Source organism: Bubalus kerabau, chromosome 20 (genome assembly GCF_029407905.1).
Source record: "Bubalus kerabau isolate K-KA32 ecotype Philippines breed swamp buffalo chromosome 20, PCC_UOA_SB_1v2, whole genome shotgun sequence".
Classification (NCBI taxonomy): Eukaryota; Metazoa; Chordata; class Mammalia; order Artiodactyla; family Bovidae; genus Bubalus; species Bubalus kerabau.
This window is the reverse complement of record NC_073643.1, coordinates 59192113-59213937: the sequence shown is the minus strand read 5'-3', so window position 1 is coordinate 59213937 and position 21825 is coordinate 59192113. Positions and strand designations below refer to the sequence as shown.

Genomic DNA, 21825 nt, shown 5'->3' with positions numbered 1-21825 from the left:
ACGTGGCCAGGGAGAACTCTCCCAGCTGCCTGGGTCCTTCCCTGGCTAGAACCTCCGCTGGCTCCCATCCCTCCCGGGAGGCCGACTCCAGGGGGGCGTTTGTGAGCCTGCCGCTGGCCAGCCCCTCCTCCCCGCCCTCCCCGCTGCAGCACACAGGTCCCACCACCTCTCCTCCGGTGCCTTCTGCAGATGTTCCTGGGAGCTCTCCCCTAACTTTTGTTTTCCTCTCTGTCTCCTGTTCAACCTTGAGACTGGCTGGGGTGTCCCCTGGCCTGGAATCCTTCTGTGACCCTCCCCACTCACCCCCACGCTCGCCCCCACAGCTTAGGGCCCTTTTGCTGTGTTCATTCAGTCGTGTCCGACTCTTTGTGACCCCATGGACTATACAGTCCATGGGATCCTCCGGGCCAGGATACTGGAGTGGGGAGCCTGGTGTTGGAGAAGACTCTTGAGAGTCCCTTGGACTACAGGGAGATCCAGCCAGTCCATCCTAAAGGAAATCAGTCCTGAATATTCACTGGAAGGACTGATACTGAAGCTGAAACTCCAGTCCTTTGGCCACCTGGTTCAAAGAGCTGACTCACTGGAAAAGACGCTGATGCTGGAAAAGATTGAAGGCAGGAGGAGAAGGGGACGACAGAGGATAAGATGGCTGGATTGCATCACTGACTTGATGGACATGAGTTTGAGTAAACTCCAGGAGTTGGTGATGGACAGGGAGGCCTGGCGTGCTGTGGTCCATGGGGTCGCAAAGAGTTGGACACGACTGAGCAACTGAACTGAACTGAACTGCTGTGTTCACAGCCCTCTGCGCCCCCGTGTCTGCGGTCTCACTGGGCTGTGGGTGCCTCAGGGAAGAGAAAGGGCATCTCCTCCCCACTCTGTATCCCCCGCACTGGGGGTGGGGTAAGCTGGTCAGCACACGTGACATGTTGGGTGAGACGGGGCAGACAGTAGGCGCTCGGCCTGTGGGGAATTGCATTGCCCGTGCTGGGGGGCAGCTGTGACCGGGGACACCCCCAGATCCATGTCTACTCACGGATGCACACTCTGGCTGGAGCCGCTTCCCCCAGGAGCCCGCTAAAACCAGCAGGTTGGTGGAGCACCTGCTGTGCGCAGAGTTCAGCGCTGGGAGCTGGTGAGGGAGGGGAAGCCTGTGCAGAGCTAAGGCCACAAGCAATGAGGGGAGCACGTGGGTGCCGGGCCCCGGAGGGGGAGCAGGGCCTCAGCAGGCAGGTGGGGCCGGGTGGGGCAGATTCTGAAGCGTACGTAATTTGGGGAGTCTCTTTAAGATGAAGAATGTACAACGAAGGGTAGAAAATAATCTACAAAGCCATGAGAGGGACTCATGCAGGTGTGGGGCCTGATGCTGAAGTCTCATTAGGTTCATGGTAGACCTGCTCAGTGGTCAAGGAAGGCTTCCTGGAGGAGGAAATGAACTCGCAGGTGGGAAGGCTTCTTGGAAGAAGGGATGAAGTTGCACCTGGGAAGCTTCTTGGAAGAGGGGCTGAGGTCATAGCTGGGAAGGCTTCCTGGAGGAAGAGATGAGGTTGCAGCTGGGAAGGCTTCCTAGAGGAGGTAAGGTTGCAACTGGGAAGGCTTCCTGGAGGAGGAGGTGAGGTTGCAGCTGGGAAGGCTTCCTGGAAGAGGGGGTGAGGTTGCGGCCGGAAAGGTTCCTGAGGAGAAGATGAGGTCGCAGCTGGGAAGGCTTCCTGGAGGAGGAGGTGAGGTTGCAGCTGGGAAGGCTTCCTGGAGGAGGAGGTGAGGTTGCAGCAGGGAAGGCTTCCTGGAGGAGGGTGTGAGGTTGCAGCTGGGAAGGCTTCCTGGAGGAGGGTGTGAGGTTGCAGCTGGGAAGGCTTCCTGGAGGAGGAGGTGAGGTCGCAGCTGGGAAGGCTTCCTGGAAGAAGGGGTGAGGTCAGAGCTGGGCCTGGAGAGGAGAGTTCATCTACCTGGAGACTCGGCATTTCCCAGGCATCTGTCCTCAGCCAGTAGCTCTGCTCTCGAGAAGCAAGGGGCATTCAGAGGCCTTTGGCAAAGCATGGTATTTCTCTGGAAGTGCTCCTTCCCCACTGTGGGCAGAGGAGGCCACAGATGAGTCACGTGACAAGAGCGTGTGTGTGCTCGGGTGTCTGGGTCCAGGCCTGTTGCCCTTACCTGCGTCACCCTCCCTTCCGGGTCTCAACCTTAGGGCGATGGTCTCTGTCTGGACCCCATGTCCCCCATCCAGGTGTCCGGCTCCAACCACACTAGACCCACATGTTCACATGTGTCGGGGCGGCCCCGCCTCCCGCCCGCCTGGTGTCGGGTGCCCTGCGGACCCCGGAGTGTCCAGGCACCTCTCGCACATTTTCACGTCTGTCTCGCCGGCACAGAGGGCAGTGGGCCCAGGTGCAGATTGCCTGAGTGTGCTTCCGGGTGGGAGAGGCTGAGGGAGGGAGAAGCAGACCTGAGGGAGTCAGGTAGCCGTGCAGCGCCTCAGCATTCCCGGCTGCCGGAGGCGGGTGGCAACGGGGCTCAGAGCCCTGGCCCGACCCCCTGGGCTGCTCCTGCTGGTGGAAGCAGTGTAGGGGGGCGGTTACGGGGACGCCTTTGAAGCCAGGGTCCCTGCGCTCAGATGAGACCCCAGCTCTGCACGCATCCCGTCCCTGCTCAGCTCTTCATCTGTGAAATGGGCACGTGACACCTGCAGGACACAGTGCTGGAGAAGGGCTCGTCAGGCGCCTGGCACGTCGTCAGCACAGCACTCAGGATCACTGGGCTCGGCCTCTCTGCTGCTGCCATTATTATTGTCCGGCTGTGTCCACGTGGGGCTTCCCTGGTGGCTCAGTGGTGAAGAATCTGCCTGCAGTACAGGAGATGTGGGTTCCATCCCTGGGTCGGCAAGATCCCCTGGAGGAGGAAATGGAAACCCACTCCAGTATTCTTGCCCGGAAAATCCACGGACAGGGGTGCCTGGCGGGCTACAGTCCACGGGGTCGCAAAGAGTCGGACATGACTGAGCGAGCACGCACACATGTCCAGATCCAGCCCACGGTGGAGGGGTGGGCTCTCCCAACCCCCACCTTCAGCCATACTCAAAGCAGTATAAAAGTACGGCCAGGGCTTCCCTGGTGAGCCAGTGGCTAAGACTCCACGCTCCCAGTGCAGGGGGCCTGGGTTCAATCCCTGGTCAGGGAACTGGATCCCACATGTACAGCTAAGACTGGGCACAGCCACGTAAGTGAATAAAAATAAAAGAACTGTTTTTAAGGCTGGTCTAATTAGCAGAATAGCTCATCTGTGCATTAAGACTTGTCTGGCCACCTCTCCCTTGGGCTTGGCCTGCCGTCTCGAGGGTATACTATCCTTTGCCAAGTAGAACTCTGAGCTGTCACCAAGCTCCGTGGACAGTCATTCGACACGAGTGCCTACTGTGCCACTCACGGACGACACGGAAGCACACGGTGAGCCCGACTCCTGCCCTCAGGGAGCTGGTGGCTGGTAGGGGAGCTGGCTCAGGGGTGCAGATTTCCGCAGTCGTGTAACTGTGGACGAGAGCCCCCATCTCGCTGGAGAGGCGGAGAAGGCTTCCCGGAAGAGGTGGTGTGTGGCTGGACTGTGAGGGGCCAGGGGAGCAGGAGGCAGGCAGGAAGGAATTTTGGAACAGCCTCGAAAGAGGCGCAGAGATGGGGAGGGACTGGGGCGTGCAGGGGGCAGGGCGGTGGTGGTTTGGCTGCGCGTGACGGCTCAGAACAGCAGAGATGAGCCAGGAATCGCTGGGACAGATCCCCTCAGCTTCCCAGGGGGCCCCTTTGGACACAAACTCACAGAACGTCGTCGTGGTGGGGCCTGCAGAAGACCTCTGACTCTCTCGTGTCGCAGATGAGGAAACTGAGGCCTAGGGAGAGGAGAGAGTCCACCCAGAAAGCTGGTGACAGAGATGGGATTACCAGCGGGTCTGTAAGGGTTCGAGACGTTCTGGCCTCTAGCTCAGACTGATTGTAGCAAATCCACCTGCCTGGCGCTGTGCTGAGCGGCCCACCTGCCTCATGCACACGCATCGTCTCATAAACCCTGGAGGGGGAAGTCCTGTTAGCATCTCTGTTTTACGGGTGAGGAAACTGAGGCAGGTTAGGCAGCTGACCTCAGGGCATTGGGCTGACAAGGGGCAGAGCTGGGGCCTGACCTCGGGAGGTGGAATCCTAACCCTTGTGACCTTTAACGTTATCCTCTCCCGTGGCCCCAGAGATGGGGTCGGGGGTCAGTGGTCCGGGGGGGGCCACCTGCCCACAGTGTGGCCGCTGCTGAGAGCCAGACACACAGGGCTTTTCACCCATGTCCTCCCCGGCAGGCCACGTTGCAGGAAGCAAAGACCGTTACCTGAAGCCAGAACCAGAGAGAACGTCACGCTGGCGAGACCGGGGCTCTGGCCTACGGTTTTCCTCTTGTCATTACCTCTTTATATCAGTCTGTCGTGTTACATGGCCTCTGCAGAGCCTCCAGAGGTAGTCATGTGTTCTCCCCGCACCTCTGAACCTCATTTGATTTTCTGTAAAGGAAGTCTTGGGAGTCATACTTACATTTCTCTTTGAATAGGAATTACTGTAGTGTTTGTTTGGGTCAGGAAGAGGCTGAGCTGTGGTCAAGGAGAACAGAATTCCTTGACAATCCCCGTAAACCGTTTCAAGGCCACTGCTGCTCCTAAGTCGCTTCAGTCATGTTCCACTCTGTGCGACCCCGTAGGCGGCAGCCCCCAGGCACCCCTGTCCCTGGGATTCTCCAGGCAAGAACACTGGAGTGGGTTGCCATTTCCTTCTCTAATGCATGAAAGTGAAAATGAAAGTGAAGTCGCTCAGTCGTGTCTGACCCTTAGCGACCCCATGGACTGCAGCCCACCAGGCTCCTCCGTCCATGGGGTTTTCTAGGCAAGAGTACTGGAGTGGGGTGCCATTGCCTTCTCCATCAAAGCCACTAGGAAGGGTAAAATAACAAAGACAGACAGTAGCAAGTAGGGATGAGGATGGGAAGAAATCAGAGCCCTCAGCGCTGGCAGTGGAGTGCAGATGTTATACTAAAAATAGTCTGGCAGTTCTTCAAAATGTTAGACGTACAGTTACCGTATGACCCAGCCATTCCACACCTGGGTGTGCCAAGAGAAATGAAAACATACCTCTCCAAAAAACTCTTACGTGAATGCTCCTAGGAGCACTCTTCAGGCTAGCCGAGACGTGGAAAGAGCCCAAGTGTCTCTCGAGAGGTGGACGGACAAGCAGAATGTGGCACAGCCATGCCGTGGAGTGTTAGTGGCCATTGAACAGAGTGCAGTACTGGTACATGGCCCTTGAATGCATTGTAGTAACAGAGAAGCCAGACGCAAAAGGACAAATGATGACTTGACTGTATGAGTCCATTCGTATGAAATGTTTAGAATAGGCAGAGCCATGGGCTTCCCCGGTGACTCAGTGGTAAAGAATCTGCGTGCAGTGCGGGAGACTCGGGTTCGATCCCTGGGCCAGGAGGACTCCCTCGAGATGGAAATGGCAGCCCACTCCAGTATTGTTGCCTGGAGAAGTTCATGGACAGAGGAGCCTGGCGGGCTACAGTCCAGGGGGCTGCAAAGAGTCGGACACGACTGAGCAACTAACACTGCGACTACTGGAGACAGAAAGTGAGTGGTTGCCAGCGGTTGGGAGGGAGAGGAATGTGGCTGATTGCTAAATGGTACATGGTTTGGGGTTGATGAAAAGTTTCTAAATTAGATAGTGGTGATGGCCGCACAGCTCCGTGCCTATACCAAAAAGCGCTGGATTGTACCCTCTAAAAGGGTAAACCTTCTGGTATGTGAATTACATGTCAATAAACCTGTTACAACAAGAAAACAAATCCCTATAAAGCCCTGAGGCGTGTGTGCTTGAGGAAGAGGGGTGTGGCTGGCGGAGGACAGAGAGCGGGGATACACTGCTGTTTCTACTTAGTGCAGGATGGAAATTGAACTTTCAGAAAAGCCTCTCCTTCAATCATGCTTCTGGGAAGCATTACGAGCACTCTCCCTTGGCTGACCCCGGGTGTGGGACGCGCTCCCTCCAGAGGGAGCGAAGCAGAGGCTCACGCCAGGAGAAGACTGCAGGCAGCAGCTGCTCTCAGAGCCTGCCCTCCCCTCCAGCCAGGCCATCGAATGCACACAGTCCAGTCTCAACACCCGTTTTCACAGCTGTGGGTGTCTGCTTCTCCATTTTACAGATGCACAAACTGAGGCCCACCAGCACGACCATGCAACAGGTTGGCGGTGAAGGCAGGCCTCTCAGGTCTCTGAGCCCATCTTCCTGGGCGGTTTCCACTGCCTGAGATTCAGAGCCCCAGTGCAGGTGATACGTGTATCCAGGACAACTTCTGAGCCTTTGAAGAAGGGGGACTGGTGAGGGGTCAGGTTTGAGTGACCAGGAAATAATCAGGGCAGAAGACGTGTCCTGGAGAAGGTCTGGAGGGATGTTTGAGTGAACTCTGAAGGTGCTGACATCAGAGAGTTAGACTCACGTCTGAGGATTTGGAAATCCCTGGTTTTGCACCCAGCCCTCTCCTCCATCCGCTTCTAAGCTCTTCCAGCCGCCCTGCTAATGAGGATAGTCATATTTGCCGAGTCCGTCATCCTGTCTCCTCCATCTCAAACTTTCCAGCTCCCAGAGATCGCAGTGCTGAAGCCCCTGCACCGCCCCGCCAAGCTGGAGAGCTCCAGGAAGGTTCCAGCCTATCTCAGAGGAGCCAGGGGCCGTGACATCTGCAATCTGGCCTCCTCCCACATGTCACGGCACCAGCGGGGGCAGAGCGAGGGCTCTAGGCGCCCGTGAGAGGCTCCCGCAGGGGACAGCCTTCCCGCTTTATGAGTTACGGGGCCCCTTTGGCTGTGCTCAGGGTTACGGCTCCCAGTGAGTGTCACACCGGGTGGGATTTAACGGGCAGAGCCGGACCGCCCTGGGCCAGCTTACAAAGTGCTCGTCCCCCCACGTGGGTGCTCATGTCCTTTTACGACTCCAGGCTGCTGGAAAGGACTGTGCTCATTTGGAGGGTCGTTTAGGGTAACGAGCTCTGAGCAGCTTTAATTTATGTTCCCTTTAAAGCACAAGTCAGCCCAGGGGGAGGACACAGCCCTGTGGAGACTAGTCTTGGGGATTTAAAACTTGGCCCCTCTGCAGGCTGGCCAAAAGGGACATATTAAGGTCGCATCCTGTTCTCACTGAAGCCCACAGTGAACCAAGATAGTCATCCCCACTGTGGCTTAGAGACAGAGAGGCCTTGCCTGAGGTCACACAGCGCCTCTCCTTGATCTGATGCCGAAGTTCTAAGCCATTTGGTCTCGAAGCCAACAGTGCTGACCACGTGGCATTTTTGTCCGTTTTCCTAGCATGTGTCATTACCCTTGATTTGCAGATTAAAAAAAACGGGCATGGAAAGTTGCAGTAACTTGCTTGAAGTGGTAGAGCTGGGATTCACAGCAGGCGGTCTGAGTTCTGGACCCGTCCTCCCAGCCAGCACTTTGCATGGTGCTGCAGTCCTCCATCCCTTCACGGGCTTGCTCTTTGAAGTAGGAGCTGCCTCGCCTTTGGTGAGTCAGTGAGTGCGGGAGTGGAAGATTGGGTGGTTGGGTTGGATGGATAGAAGGATCGCCAGGTGGGTGGGTGAGCAGAAGGGTAGTTGGACAGATGAATGGGTAGGTGAGTGGGTGGATGGAGGGATGGGGGGACTGGTGGAGAGAGGGAGGGAGGGCTGAGTGGCTGTATGGCCAATGGGTGAAAAGTGTGTGGATGGGCGAGTGAGTAGACGGGAGCTGTTTGGGTCAGACGGCTTTCTCATGTGTTATACATCGGTGCATCCAGAGAAGGTGTCTGGAGGCAACACCTCACCTAGTTATGATTTTTTAAACAGAACTTTTATTTATTTCTTATTTGATGTTTATTTGTTTGACTGCACCGGGTCTTAATCACAGCACTCGGGATCTTAACAGCATGTGAGATCTAGCTCCCTGAGGGGTCAAACCTTCACGCCTTGCGTTAGGAGTGTGGAATCTTAGCCACTGGGCCGCCAGGGAAGCCCCCCTCGTTATGATTATAACGGGCATTTCGACTGGAGAGGCCGTGGAACAGTGCATGTTTGTTTACCACTGTGTTACCAGTACCTACAGTACAGAGTCTGAGTGGTCAAAGCCGGCCAGATAGGAGTCAGACAGCTAAAAATACAGACCTTCCCTAGGGCCTGCTGTGCAAGGGACCTGTCTCACAGGTCTATACTGATTGACTGGGCAAATGGATTTTCCAGTGGTCATGTATGGATATGACCGTTGGACTATAAAGAAAGCTGAGCACAGAAGAATTGATGCTTTTGAACTGCGGTGTTAGAGAAGACTCTTGAGAGTCCCTTGGACTGCAGGGAGATCCAACCAGTCCATCCGAAAGGAGATCAGTCCTGGGTGTTCATTGGAAGGACTGATGTTGAAGCTGAAACTCCAACACTTTGACCACCTGATGCAAAGAGTTGACCCATTGGAAAAGACCCTGATGCTGGGAGGGATTGGGGGCAGGAGGAGAAGGGGACGACAGACGATGAGATGGTTGGATGGCATCACCGACTCAATGGACATGAGTTTGGGTGAACTACGGGAGTTGGTGATGGACGGGGAGGCTTGGCGTGCTGTGGTTCATGAGGTCACAAAGAGTTGGACACGACTGAGCAATTGAACTGAACTGAACTGGGGAAATGGATGAACCCTCTGTGCGGGTTCCCAGTCTGTCCCCCAAGGGAGGAAGTGATTACTCACCAAGGACATGAGTTCTCCAGGGCGTGTCGGAGCGTTTGGGCAGAAGTTATTAAGAAAGCATGTCTTGGAGGTGTTTTTCTTCCCCTGGATTTGAAGATCAGCCTGGTAGCAAATATCAAACGTGTGTAGACACAGTTCTGTTGACACTAGTGGTCTAGACTATTTGATTTGCTTATTTAACTAGAGAGTCCAGTCTAAGATAAGCTCTGTCACTGAGGCTTCCACTGACTCTGTCAAGCCGTGGGGTTACAGTCACTTTTTTATGTTGTGAAAGCGTATTTTTCATGGCAGTTTGCCTTCATCTGTTGTGCTCACAGCCCCTCAGTAGGACAATGAAATTAATGAGCCAGAATATCATGAGAGCACCCCAGCCCTTGTCTCCTGACTCCCTTCTTAGATCTTTCTAGAAAACAAAAGCGAGAGGAAGAAGTAGATTAAAGAGAGCCCGGGACACGTTTCTAGCCAGAAGCTGAGGTTGGCTTGAGGACAGATGGTGGATCCGTGCTCACTGGGTTTGTCTCTGAAGGTCTGTGCACCTTCAGGGGAGGGCAAGGGCATCGTCGTCAAACACGCCATAGATGAATAATCGTGTGGTTTATTTTAAACTGTTAGGAGAATACGTTCTGTGACTTCATGGGTGTTATCAGGATGAGGTCAGAATAGAAGCAGATGTTAAAGACGAGCTGACTTTAGACGGCAGTTGGTCCAAAGTGGAGCAGCCATGCTCAGCCAAGCTGGGAAGGAGGAGAGCCCTGGCTCTCCGTTATTGAGTTATTACGTGCCAGGCACTGTTGTGTCTTGCAGTACAATTCGTTGACCCCTCCCAGCAGCTCAATGAGTTGGGCACTGCTGAGGCTTAGAAAGGTAATGTAATACATGGCCAGGATTTGAACCCAGGCAGCCCCACCTGGGAGTTGTGCTAAGTCCCTCAGTCGTGTCCGACTCTTTGTGAACCCATGGACTGCAGCCCGCCAGGCTCCTCTGTCCATGGGGATTCTCCCGCTGCTGCTCCAAAAGGAAATAAAAAGAGCACAGAGAACAAGAGCAAAGCCCATGTGCCCTTGCAGCCTGAGTCAGCTGCACGCAGTGGTGCATTGAGGGAAGCCAACTGGGCCCCTTCATGTCTGTTAAATGGGACCAGGTGCAGGCAGAGGCCTCGTGTTTCGGCCCCCGTTTGCCATGTGACCTTGAGCCAGCCCCTCCCCATCTCTGGTGTTCTGGGCGTCCATGAGCTCTCTCCCCAGTGTCTGCTGCAAGGAGTCCAGCCCTTGCCTGGCTTGAGGCATAGCCCCCCAAGTTCCCGGATACCTGGCAGTGTCCGATGCTGGGCAGACTTCACGGCAGCATCGGGGCACGAGGAGGCCCAGCTTCCCGCGCCTCGGGTAGCGGAGCTTCGCCCAGCAGGCTGAGCTGCTGGGGCCAAATGGCAGCAGCACTGGACTACCCCGAACAGTTTCAGCAGGAGGGTGGCAGGATCAGGCGGGGTCTGAGATCGTCCCTCTGGCTGCTGGGTGAAGAGATGGGAGGGCAGCCCCAGGGAAGGGGTGCCAAGTGGAAGCAAGTGTTACAGACCTCCAGGCAAGCGATGGCCTGGGCTCCGAGGCTGTGATGACAGAGAGGCCAGTGGAGTCGGGGAGGGTGTGACGGTGAACTCGGGAGACGGTCAGTGTTCAGGCCCGAGGTACCCAGGTTTCGGACTCGCTGTCTGGGAGGATGGAGGCAGTACTGGCCTCATGGAATGAGTTGGGAAGTGTTCCCTCTTCAACTTTGGGGGGACATTTTTAGAATGACTGGCATTCGTTCTTCCTTGACTGTTTGGTAGAATTCATCATTGCAGTTGTGTGATTGCCCATGTGTGGCCTTTGTTTCTCCCTGTGAGTTTGTGGTCTGTCCACTGCCCTTTCGTTTCGCTCTGCAGGACTCCCTCGAACACCTCCTGCAGCGCAGACTTTGTTGTCACGAGCTGCCGCAGGTTTATTTAGGGATGTCTTAGCATCCAGCTCAGTTCTGAAGGACAGTTGTGTGGAATTCAGGGTTGGTTCTTAGCTGACAGGTTTTTTTCTTTAAGCATTTTGAATATATTGGCCCTCTACCTTGTATCCTCCAAATTCTGATAAGAAATCTTCTAATGATCTTAACGAGATTCCATGAATGTTACAGAAAACCCCAAATGAACTTTTGGGCCATCCCATTGTAAAGAGAAAGGCAGAGCTGGGGCCAGAAGGGCGGGCAGTGGGATAGCTGAACGGGTCCTGGCTCCAGCCTGGGTCAGGGCTGTGCCTCTGCACACAAGTTCATAACTGTAAGCCCGCACTACACACACACAGACACACACACACACACACACAGCTCCAGCTTGGGTCAGGGCTGTGCGTCTGCACACTTGTGCATGGCTGCAAGCCCACACTACACACACACACACACACAGGCCCACACTACACAGACACACACACGGCTCCAGCCTGGGTCAGGGCTGTGCCTCCACACACAGGTTCATAACTGTAAGCCCACACTACACACACACAGAGATACACACAAACACTCACACACACCCACCATGACTGCAGCCCCAAATACACACACACACACACACACACACAGCTCCAGCCTGGGTCAGGGCTGTGCCTCTGCACACAGGTTCATAACTGTAAGCCCACACTACACACTACACACACACACACACACACACACACACACACACAGCTCCAGCCTGGGTCAGGGCTGTGCGTCTGCACACTTGTGCATGGCTGCAGGCCATGCACAGACTACACACACACACAGGCCCACACTACACACACACAGACACACACACACTCACACACACACACTCACACACACCCACCATGACTGCAGCCCCCAATATACACACACACATCCACACATGCGGCTCCAGCCTGGGTCAGGGCTGTGTCTCTGTACAGTCAGGTGCATGACTGTAAGCCTACACTACACACACACACACACACACACACGGCACCAGGAGTCCAGGCAGGAACAGGCCGCTTCTCCCTGATCATCTGGCTCTTGGCCCCCATGTGAACCAGAGGACTCCGGTCCTTCTTGGGGCAGACATGGAGAGAGGTGTCCATGCTCTTTCTGGTGCCAGGAATAGCCTCTCCTTGCACCACAGCCTAACACTCATGTCCTCCCCTGATGTACCCTCCAGGCCATGCTTCCCCCTGCGTGGACCAGGCCTGAGGCAGGGGTCCTGAGCCTGCCTGTTGAAGGCCTGGAGTAGGGTTGGCCAGCCACTCCAGAGAGTGGAGACTCCTTCCTCATGGCCGCTTCTCCATCCATCCATCCATCCATCCATCCATCATTCCCAGAGAGCAGGAATCAGTATTGATAAAAATTTAATGAGACGCTTGAATTTTTAGTATGAAGAGAGATTTTATGAGAAGTCATCTGGGACCACGTTGCCAAAGGCAGAAGGGAGCCGTTGAAGGTTCTTGAGCAAGAGAGTGAGATGTGGCCTGGTTTGTCTTGTCAGTCAATCACTCTGCTGTGTAGAGAGGCTGGGAGCAAGGAGGCTACTGTGATGGGGCCAGTCCACCAGGCTCCTCCGTCCCTGGCATTTTCCAGGCCAGAATACTGGCATGGGCTGCCGTTCCCTTCTCCAGGGGATCTTCCCAACCCGGGTCTCCTTGCAGCTAATGGGGAGAGGGGTCTGTCTTGAACAGCATGTGTAAAGGTCCTGAGGCAGCGAAGAGCTTGGAATGTCCAGTGAACCAGAACAGATGGGCGGGGGTGGGGGCAGGAAGGAGGTCCTGCCTGGTCTTGCCCATCTCTGGGTCCCCGCGAGACCCAGAGCACTCGGTAATGGCTCGTGGCGTTAGCAGGGCCCTGGCCGGTTTGCCGTCCCTTGGCCAGACGGGCAGCTCTGACCCTGTTTCTCTGCTGCGTCCCCAGTGCCTACACCGAGCCCTACAAGGTCTGTCCCATCTCGGCAGTGGCCCCCAAGGAGGACCTCACGTCGGAGGAAGAGCGTGGAAGCTCGGAGGAGGAAGAGGACCGCGCTGTGAGAGACCCCGGCCTCCCCCACAAGGTAGGTGGGCGGCCGGTGAGATGGGGGGTCAGAGACGTGAAGGTGGAGGGTAGGCCCAATCCCTTCCGTCTCCAGGTGGAAGGAGCTGCTTTCAGACAGCTGAGCCCTGGCTGGACACAGAGACCGAGTCTTGTTCGGTGCTGCTGCCTGAAGACTCGCAGCAGACGGGGGCCACGGGATGCTGCGGGGATGACTGCTCATGTCCGCCTGGGTCCCTGGAGCCTGGGGCTTCCAGAGCCTCGGTCGGGGGGGACATGGGATAGAGCTGCCTGACCTGAATCAAGGTAGGGCTTCCCTGGTGGCTCAGATGGTGAAGAATCTGCCTGCCATGCAGGAGACTGGGGTTCTGTCCCTGGGTCGGGAAGATCCCCTGGAGAAGGGCCAGGCAACCCACCCCAATATTCTTGCCTGGAGAATCCCCACGGACAGAGGGGCCTGGCAGGCTACAGTCCACGGGGTCACAAAGAGTCAGACATAACCGAGTGACTGAGCACGCAAGGGCTAGATCCCAGTGACCTCGGGGCCCTGGGCCTCAGTTTCATCATCTGTGAAGTGGGAATTGTGAGGGTGCGATGAGTTAGGCGTGTGAGTGTTTCATGAAGATGTCCTTCCTGCCTACCGTAATGCTGGAGTGAGGGGTGGGGGGATGGGTGGGGCTGGGAGAAAGTGAACCGGAAAGTGATGTCGCTCAGTCGTGTCCGACTCTCTGCGACCCCATGGACTGCAGCCCGCCAGGCTCCTCTGTCCATGGGATTCTTCAGGCAAGAATATGGGAGTGGGTTGTCCTGCCCTCCTCCAGGGAATCTTCCCAATCCAGGTATTGAATCTGGGTGTCCTGCGTGGCAGGCAGATTCTTTACCATCTGAGCCACCACGGAAGCTCTGGAGGTGGACGGTGAGGCGAGGCGCAGGTCACAGTCGAGGCCTGGACCTTGTTATTGGGCATCAGGCCTTGTTCATGGTGGTGGTTACATGTGCTCGCCATCCGGTGCTGGGGTGAGCCCACGCCTCTCGCCATTCCCGACCCGATCTCCCTCCTTTCACGCACTTCCAGGACACGTGGGCTGTTTCCCGCGTTCAGGTTTGCAGAAACCATCGGAGCCGCAGGACCTGAGTGTGGCCGCACGGCTGTCAGTGGTGCCCCCCGGGCGACGTCACGAGGTGCCGGGGCCCAGCAGTTCAGACCAGGGTGACACCTACCGCCGGGCCACCTGAGGCCAGCCTGGGGTTCTCCCCTCATCTCCTGGGCGCCCTCCCATCTGCCGGGGAGAAGGAGCCCAAACGCCAGAGGAGCAGGCTCCTCCCTCGGCACCTGTTCCTCTCCGTCCCCCACCCCGGGCATGCGTCTTCCCCTCCCAGCCCAGGTGAGGTGGTCCACTCTGACCACAGGCTCTTCCTCTGGGAGCGCCGGCCCGGGTGCTTGGCGCTTACCAAGTAGTTGACACGTGGGCATGAGTTTCGTTTTATCTGGTGCATTTGGTTTCTTTTGAAAGTTCGCTCACCTGTCTGCCTGGTGCTGTGAGGATGCTCAAGGGTTAGGGCCGGGGTCAGGGGCCTTTCCCACCTGCTCGGCCGTGGTCCCTTCCCCTTCCCTCCTCTCCCTGCTCCTCACACTCTGGGCAGTGAGCTGTGCGCGGGGCACCCAGTGCTCCCAAGTCCGCTGTCTCTTTGGTTCCTTACGACAGCGCTGAAGCTGGTGGCCCTTTCCCTGTTCTGCAGCCCAGGACACAGAGGCTCAGAAAGGTTAAGTCCCTTGCCCAAGGCCACACTGCACGCGATTGAAGGGGCTGGAAACAGCGCTGACTCCAAGCCCAGTCTTGTCTGTCTGTTTCTCTGCTGCGATCCTGGTGGCCTCCTCTTGCCTCTCCGCTTCCTCCCCTCCCTCCGGGAGGAGCTCTTGGCTTGGGATGAGTGGGCGTGTGGGGAAGGGAGGTGAGCTCTGACTCTGGCCCTTCTGGGTGTCGCTGGGGTCGGGGATCCTGGGAGCAGAGCGCCCTCGCTGTCCTCGGGGCTTGGCCCTCACTCTGACGCTGGGGCTGGGGCTGGGTCCCCGCAGAGCTGAGGGACTGAGAAAACAGTGGGGCCCCCCATGTGCAGCTCTGTGTACCCCGTGATGGTTCCCCACCTTCCCCTGGGACCACCTGCGTCTCCCCGCTCCCGCTGTGTTGCCAGCCACTTCCCTCCACGAGAAGGACCGTCCGGTCGTTTCTGAGCGCCCAGAGGGAGACGTAGCAGGCCGGGCCCCCAGGCGGGTCAGTCCACTCTCGGGAGCCCAGCGTCCTCACCTGCCAGACGTGGACTGCGTGCTCCCCCCAGCCGGCCCCCCCACTTCTTCCCTGTGAGGCCTTCCTGATGCTGCAGCGGTGCAGGCCCCTGTGGGCATCAGGTCTTCATCACCCGAGACGTGCTCCGCTGGGGGCTCCTCGTCACGTCTGAGATCCCCACAGGTGAGGGCTCAGTACCCCGGGGCGCTCATTGCCGGCCCCCGGGCCCTCACCGGGGCGCCTGGTATGCAGTTGGCTGTGTATCCTTCCACACCTTCTCCGCTGTGTTCCACCGGCATACGTCATTCATTAAGCGTCAGAAATGGACAAAACGGATGGCATTATTTGTGGAGCTGTGATTATTTTTTTTCCCCGTAAACTGTATCAAGCTCTGAGAAACAGGGCCGATCACTCAGTGGGGCTCACTCGCTGGGGTCTTAGACCTTGTCCCGCATCAGTGCAGGGAGCTCTCGCTTCATCTTCTTCGTGCCCGGCGCTTCCGTGTCTGGCTGTGCTGTCGTTTTTCGGCCCTCCCCTCGCTGAAGGGCATGTATAGTGTCTCTGGTGTTTGGGAAATAACTCATTTGTTCGTCTGCACACAGGACCCCCGGGCTTCGTGCAGCGTACAGGGTCCCTTAGTTGAGGCGGGCAGACTTTCAGTTGCAGCACGTGGGAGCTCCTTCCCCTACTGGGAATCGAACCCCCAGGCCCCCTGCATTGGGAGCTCGGAGTCTTAGCCTCCTCTGCTCTGTGGACAACACCGCAGGGCACCCGTTCGTACCCCTCCTCACACACACATTTTTTCCTGCGCGTGGATCCCGGGAGAGGGCAGAGCCGAGGGCAGGCCGGTTTCAATCAGTGTCTGTGCCTCCTGATCAAGCCCCCACCACAGGCTGTTGCAGGGCCTCCCTGGTAGTCCTGGGGGGTGAGGGCCCCTCGATCGCTGGGAAGTTTCTAGACGGAGCAGTCTTTCCTGGGGTGGGGAGGTGGAACATTCACTTCTTATTCTTCCGTCTTCCATCCTCTCTGAAAATTCTGCTTCTCCGAAAAGCAGACCTCACCTCTCTGTGCCTCTGTCGCGTCCTGGGGGCAAGGGGACCCAGATTTCCACTCCAGCCGTCTCAAAGGGGCAGCCCTGGACTGGGATGGCCTCCCCTGGACCTTGGGCGTGTGTGGGGATATGGTGGTGAGCCCCACCCTTCCTCCAGGGTGATACGTTTTATGGTTTACGTAACAATAAATAAAAAGTGCCGAGCCCCACCCACCCTTCCCAGATGTTTTGGGCCTACCCAGGCAGGAGGGGAGAGATTTTTGCAGCAGGACAGGAAGCTGAGCCCAGCTGGTCCACCCACCTGTCTGACCTCTCTCGCTCCCACTTGCGGACAGACAAAGGGTGTGGGCTGAAGGAAAGAGGGGGCAAAAAAGGAGAATCGAGCTGGACCTAAAAATAGATCTAGCAATGAAAGGAGACACAAGCTGGCTGGCCAGTTCCCCTCCCGACAGTGTGCCCGGTTTTCAAGCTAACGGGGACTTTTCGGGCAACATACCAGCTCCCCTAGATCAGCCCAAGAGTTGACGGCCCCTCGGGTTACCTCTTCCCTGGCCGGACTCCCGTTGTCACCAAGGATGTTGTTTTCTTGGACGGGTCTACCCCTGACCCCAGCCCTGTCCTCTGGAGCAGACCCGTCCTGCCTGCCCACCGCCTCTGGTCCCCGCCCAGGCAGGACGCCCCTCCCGACTGCACCCAGGGTCCCGGGGGCCCAGCCTGGCTTCCTTGCTGGCCTCCTGCCCCCAGCTTCGCACCTGCGACCTCACCCTGACCATCCATCAGGGTTAAAGGATCTGCTCAAACCCTGGTCACCTCCACGGGGCCAGCCCCCAACTCGTATTACATGTCACCATGCACCTTCTCCACGCCACAGCCCTAACCCCGCGTTCCGGTGCCCGTTGGCTCCACCGCAGACACGCTCCGGCGGGCCCGGGAGGCCGGGCCTCACCTGCCGCAGCTTCCTCCCCGGCAGCCAGCCCACTTTCCCAGAAAACCGTCTCCTTTCTGACGAGAGCGCCCTCCCGTCTGCACCTCTCCTCTCTGTGACCTCACCCGGCCCTCCTCTTCTTCAGCAGTTGTATTTCTTGGTCAGGTATTTACTGAGCACCTACTGTGTGCCAGGCACCCCTCTAAGGGCTGAAGAAACAGCAGCCACAGGTCAGACAGGGTGTCTCCTGGCTCTGCTGGAGTGCACCTCCTAGAAGGTGATGAGCAGTCGTCCAGAAAACTCCCTAAGATGGGTTGCGGTGGTGAACGTACCACAGAGGCAGGGGACAGAGCACTGGGGATAAGAGAGACGGGAAACTTCGGGAGGCTGGAGAAGGCTTTTCTTTTTTTTAAGAGTTTCGTTGAAGGACTTCCCTGGCAGTCCAGTGGCTAAGATTCCACGCTCCCAACGCAGGGGCCTGGGTTCAGTCTCTGGTCAGGGAACTAGATCTCACACGCTGCAACTAAAGATCCCACGTGCTGCGCTGGAAATAGAAGACCCCGTGTGCTGCCGCTGAGACCTGGCACGGCAAAAACAAACAAAAAAGGCGGGGTTTAAAATGCACAGAACATAAAATCTTCCACGTTGACCATTTTTAAGTATACGGTTCAGTAGCGCCAAGAACATTCACATTGTTGGGCAACCATCCCTACTGTCCCTCTCCAGAACTTTTTCATCTTCCCAAACTGAGACTCAGCGGGTCTTACAGAGCAACGCCCCGCCCCGCCCCAGCCTCTGGCACTCAGCATTCTGCTCTCTGCTTCTGTGATCACTCTAGATACCTCCACCGTGTGGACTCACAGGGTATCTGTATCTGTGTGTCTGGTTTATTTGACCTGGCAGGACGTCTTCCAGGTTCATGCATGTTGTCACATGTGTCAGGATTTCCTTCCTTGGAAGGCTGGATGATATTCCATGATGTGTTCATATCACATGTTGTCAGTTCATCCATCTATGGATGCTTGGGTTGCCTCCACTTTCCCCCTGCTGCGAATCACGTTGCTGTGAACTTGGGTGTGCAAATCTCTCTTTAAGACACTGCTTTCAATTCTTTTGTGTATGTTCCCAGAAGTGGAATCGCTAGATCACATAGCCATCCTTTGTTGCTGTTCTGTGACTCACTCACGTCTGACTCTGTGACCCCATGGACTGCAGCACGCCAGGCCTCCCTGTCCTTCAGTATCTCCAGAAATATGCTCAAATTCATGTCTACTGAGTCAGTGATGCCATCCAACCATCTCATCCTCTCTCGTCCCCTTCTCCTCCCGCCTCCAATCTTTCCCAGCATCAGGGTCTTTTCTAATGAGTCTGCTCTTTGCATCAGGTGGCCAAAGTATTGGAGCTTCAGCGTCAGTCCTTCCCATGAATATTTAGGACTGATTCCCTTTAGTGTGGACTGGTTTGATCTCCTTGCAGTCCAAGGGACTCTCAAGAGTCTTCTCCAACACCTAAGTTCAAAAGCATCAATTATTTGGCGCTCAGCCTTCTTTATGGTCCAACTCTCGTATCCATACATGACTACTAGAAGAATCATAGCTTTGACTGGATGGACCTTTGTCGGCAAAACAATGTCTCTGCTTTTTAATATGCTGTCTGGGTTGGTCATAGCTTTTCTTCCAAGGAGCAAGCGTCTTTTAATATCATGGCTGCAGTCACCATCCACAGTGATTTTGGGACCCAAGAAGCTTTTTGAGGACCTGCCATACTCTTTTACAAGCTGGCCCATTAGCCTTTGTGATGAAGAGGAAACCTCTGAGCTGGGAGCTGGCTGTTGGGAAGGAGGAAGAAAATGGGAAGGTCTGGGGACAGCCCTGTGGTCAGGGAGCAGCAGTGCAGAGGTGGGAGGTGGCAGGGAGCCTAGGAGGTCAGCCTTGGGGGCAGGGGAGGAGGGGTTGGGCTGGACAGGTTCTGCAGGCCTTTGCTCTGCCCACAGGCAGGCTCCTCCCACTTCCCCGCCCCCCTTGCTGTGGTCCCTCACTCTGCACACTGTCCACCTCAGACACCAAGCCTCCACTCTGGCGGTCTCCCCGCCACAGGAGCTGCCTCAGCGTCTCTGGCTCTGTCTTCTCCTCGCTCTCTACCCGCTTCCCTGACCATCCTCTCTACCTGCTGCTCCCTGGAGGTGTTGATTTCCTGGGGTTCCTCCAGCCCCGCTCTCCTCCCGGTCCTCTGCTCCAGCCGCTCGCGGGCCAGTGGCCAGCCCTTCTCAGGTGTGTCCCCAGAGCTGACCTTGCAGCCCACACCTCCATTTAGCCTCACATTCCAGCTGCCACCTGCTTTAAGGGGCCCTTCTCGGAAGCCCTGCAGACTTCCCCGCAGACCTCAGACTCAGCACATGCCCAGCGGAACTCGCCACTTTTCCACGCGCCCTACCCCCCACCCCCAAGTCTTTGCCTCTCCTCTCAAGTTTGCTGTTGTGGCGATTGGCACCAGGTTGGAAAGACTTGAGAGTCCCTGGCATTTCATCTGTCGTCATGAGTCAGTCACGGATGGAATGGAATTCAGCCACAGAGGCTGCAGAATGAGGCTGTCTGTTACTTACCCGCACCCCAGGGCCTTCGCACTTGCGCTTATTTGCACGCAAGACGCTCTTCCTGCCCTTGGCACCGTGGGCTGCAGGGCTGCGAGGAGACGGCACCTCCCCCGAGAGGCCTCTCCCTGCTGACCCTGCGCACTCCTGTGCTTCCCTTCCTCTGCCCTGTCTCAGGCTGTGATTGCTCTGTGTTATCTTTTCTGCTTGGTTGCCCACTGTTCACCTTTGCCTCTCAGAATAGCTCCAGGAGGGCAGGGACCGTGACTGTCCTACTCACAGGTACATCGCTGCTGCCTGGCACGAAAAACAGCATTCGGTAAATATCCTCAAAGAAACTGATCCATGGATGAATGCGTTAGACGCACGTCCTACATTTAAGCACGGAAAACAATCTCAGTTGAAGGACAGTTTAGTGAACAAAAGCACCGCCTCAGTCATGTACAATTTACAGAGCACAGTGGTTTGGCCAAGTTAACACAGAGAGTTTATCTTCAGACAGTTGAATGGAGGAGGATGAAGATGCAGACTCTCAGAACCTAAAGCAGAAGGAAGAGAATGGGGGCACAGGGGTCCAGGGAGTGTCCTGGCTGCCTGCCTGGCCCATGCCTCCTTGCTCAGGGCCCTGGAGGGCTTGCGGGCTGCCAGGAGCCCCCAGACTGGGGATGGCAGCGTTGGGACGCCCCGGTTCTCAGAGAGCTTCCTCTGTGCCTGGTTTTCCTCTCTGCCAAGGCTCAGACCCCTCTGACCAGTTTAGAGCTGGGGCCACAAGGTCACCTTTGCCCTCCCTTTGTCCTTCCTGACTTTGTGGGCATCACTGTCTGTGTCTGGTCCACAGCCCTGCTGCTCAGAGTCTGACCCGCGGACCCCCAGCACCCGAGCCCCTAGGTTCATCCAGTATCTGCATGTTAACAAGAGCCCCCCGGTGGCTCGTACGCACGCTCAAGTTTGAGCTCGGGTCTGTGTGGCAGCCGTCCGGGCTGTGTGGAGCATCCGCAGTGCCCTCTGCTCCCCTAGGTGCAGGAAAAGAAGCCAGTGGGGTGCCCAGCGTGGGGACTTACGGTCAGGGTGGAGAATGAGAAGACTCCTCGTGTGATAATCTCTAGGCGCTACGTTTTATGCACTTTCATAAAGGTTACACGTCACAGTTATTTACAGAACAAAGGCTGCAGGGAAGATGGAACAGTTACGGGGTCTCAGCTGTGTAATTGTGCCTGAGCCACGTGAGTGTCCCCAGTCTTAAGAGTCGGGACAGCCAGGGAGGCTTCCAGGAGGAGGTGAGGCGTAGTGCACTCTGTGAAGCAATGAGGGACGTGGCTACATAGAAAGGAGAGAGATACCTCGGAGGGCAGAGCACAGGGCGTGAAGGTGGGGAGCCCAGGCGTCGACTGGCTTCCTGACCTTTGGGTGGTCCTTTCTCAGACTGAAGTGAGACGCTCAGGACAGGACCCCTTTGATTTCTTTACTTTATTAAGAGCACTTAACATGAAATCTAGCCTCTCAGTGTCCATCGAAGGATGGGTGCATAAACAGCATGGACTTCACATGCAGTGGAATACTACTCAGACTTGACAAGGAAGGAAGTCCTGTCACGTGGTACAACGTGGCCCGACCCCCAGGGCTCAGTACTCAGTGAAGTCAGGGAGTCAGAGAAGGACAAACACCGTGTGACTCCACGTACAGGAGGAGACTAAGCCAGGCAGAGGCACAGACGCAGAGAGGAGAGTGGTGGAGACCAGGGACCAGGGATGGGGAGGGGGCGGGTGTGGGGTCTGTGATATGCGAGAGCCCTTAGTCTCCCAGGAGAGGAGACTGTGGCTCTGGGAGAGGCCGCAGCTCCCTCGAGGCTGTCCAGCAGGTTGGAGATGGAGTCGAGGAGAAGTCAGGTCTCCGGAAGCCTCGTGGGGTCTCCTGAAGCTCCGAGATAACACGCTGTCAGCATCACAGATCGCCTCCAGGACCAGAGACTCTCTGCGATGCTGGAAGTTTTCTGAAGAATCTGGGCCAAACCCAGACTCGCTGCAGCCTGTGCTCAAGAGCCCGAGTGAGGCTGGGAGTCCCAGGAGCAGAAGCTGACTGCTGGTTCCTGGGGGAGGGGGAGACAGGGGGAGAGGCTCCGTTGGCCCCACCTACTTCCCTCCTTGTCCTGCAAATGTGGCCTCT

General features: G+C 56.6%; 1 protein-coding gene across 3 annotated transcripts in view; it reads left to right on the top strand.

Moving 5' to 3' along the window:
- Positions 1 to 21825, top strand: part of FGD5 (FYVE, RhoGEF and PH domain containing 5) — a 121123-nt gene that overhangs the window by 44836 nt on the left and 54462 nt on the right. For all 3 annotated transcript variants that reach the window (XM_055557107.1, XM_055557108.1, XM_055557106.1), the window contains exon 3: positions 12698 to 12833. In XM_055557107.1, coding sequence (XP_055413082.1) covers positions 12698 to 12833 — 136 coding nt within the window. The remainder of the gene's footprint in view (positions 1 to 12697; positions 12834 to 21825) is intronic.